This window comes from Octopus bimaculoides, chromosome 7 (assembly GCF_001194135.2).
Source record: "Octopus bimaculoides isolate UCB-OBI-ISO-001 chromosome 7, ASM119413v2, whole genome shotgun sequence".
NCBI classification, from domain to species: domain Eukaryota; kingdom Metazoa; phylum Mollusca; class Cephalopoda; order Octopoda; family Octopodidae; genus Octopus; species Octopus bimaculoides.
Window position 1 is genome coordinate 22280211 of NC_068987.1, and position 1903 is coordinate 22282113.

The 1903-nt window shown below is 34.9% G+C and overlaps 1 protein-coding gene across 1 annotated transcript in view; it reads left to right on the top strand.

The window, feature by feature from the left end:
* The window catches only part of LOC106881690 (arginine--tRNA ligase, cytoplasmic), a 282449-nt gene extending 281631 nt beyond the window's left edge, over positions 1-818 (top strand). Inside the window, exon 15 of the mRNA XM_052969135.1 lies at positions 585-818. Coding sequence (XP_052825095.1) covers positions 585-694 — 110 coding nt within the window. The 3' untranslated portion in view covers positions 695-818. The remainder of the gene's footprint in view (positions 1-584) is intronic.
* The last annotated feature ends 1085 nt before the right edge of the window (positions 819-1903 follow it).

Genomic DNA, 1903 nt, shown 5'->3' on the forward strand with positions numbered 1-1903 from the left:
TAACAAAAAAACCGTTACTCTGAGAGTAACGGTTTTTTTGTTATATTTCTGCTGCTTTTAAATAAAGTATATATATATATATATATATATATATATACACACATCTTTTTCTTTCTTTTCTCTTTTAAATATAGCATGGATAACATTCACATCTCTTTATTTACATTATTCACATAATAGTTTCATGCAATTCATCATCTAAACACCACCATTTCAGTGTAAATTGGTGCTATTAATTGCTTAATATGATTATTAATTAGTCAATACACATTAGGTGATGAGCTGGCAGAATCATCAGCTCATTGGACAAAATGTTAAGTGGTATTTCTCTGGCTGTTTACATTTTGAATACAAATTCTGCTGAGGTTCACCTTACCTTTCAACTTTTCGGGGTTCATAAGATAAGTACTAGTTGAGCACTGGGGTTGATGTAATTGACTAACGCCCGCCCAACAACGTTACTGGTACTAAAATTTGAAACTAGTTGCTATTTTTTTTTTTCTCAATATTTTAAAAAATTGTTTTTAATTTTCATAATTTTCTATAATTTGAGCCTGTCACTCTGCTGTCATTTTTATTTCCAGGTGAGATCATTAAAGTAAACATGAGCCGTTTGCTGCTTTGTGAAGCAACAGCCAATGTCATTGGTACTATCTTCTTCATCCTTGGTATCCAACCTGTCAACAAAATGTAGATGTAATGGTGACGACCAAATTATTTTATCCTCCATTTACATATATATATATATGATTTTTATGAATAAGCTGGATAATTTCCAAATAATTTCTTTGTGGGGAAAATAAATATATATTTACCAGGTTTTGACTTTTTCTTTTCTGCTTTTTCAATTATTATTAATATTATTATTATTGTTGTTGTTGTTATTAAGGCGGCAAGCTGACAGAATCGTTAGCATACCAGGTGAAATGCTTAGCGGCATCTCAACTGTCCTTACGGTTTGAGTTCTAATTTTGCTGCGGTTGTCTTTGCCTTTCATCCTTTCGGGGTTGATAAAATAAGTACCAGTTGAGCATTGGGGTCAATGTAACTGACTTACCCCCTCCTCTAAGTTGCTGGCCTTGTGCCAAAATTTGAAACCATTATTATTATTGTTTCAAATAAGGCAGCAAACTGGCAGAATTGTTAGCATGTCAGGCCGAATGCTCAACAGCATTTGGTCTGTCTTTATGTTCTGAGTTCAACTTTGTCTTTCATCCTTTTCTTCTTCTTGTCTTTAACCCTCCAACGCGGAGTATAGGCCACTTATAATTGAATTCCATGTCGCATAATTTCTCGCTTCTGTACTTATACTCTACCATGAATGTCCCCCTTTCTCTAGTTCCTTTTGTGTTGATCTACGCCACGAGTTCTTAGGCCTACTCCTCTTTCTGTATCCATCCGGATTCCACTGTAAAGCACTTTTCGCCGCATTTGGTGTGTCCTTTATAATTGTGCTACCGATCCACTTCCACTTTTTCTTAAATATTTGCTCTCTAATCGGAGCTTGATTCATCCTTTTAAGGTCGATAAAATAAGTATCAGTTGAGCACTGTGGGTCAATCTTGAAAATGCTGGTCTTGTGCCAAACTTTGAAACCATTATTATTATTATTATTATTAGTAGTAGTAGTAGTAGTAAGGCGGTGAGTTGGCAGAATTGTTAGCACGCCGGGCAAAATGCTTAACAGTATTTCGTCCGTCTTTACATTTTGAGTTCAAATTCCGCCGAAGTTGACTTTGCCTTTCATCCTTTCGGGGCCGATAAATTAAGCATCAGTGAAACATTGGGGTTGATGTGGTCGTTTTACCCCCTCCCACAAATTTCTGGCCTTGTGCCTCCAGTAGAAAGAATTATTATTATCATTACTACTATTATTATTATTATTTTATGTTTGACTTTTGTT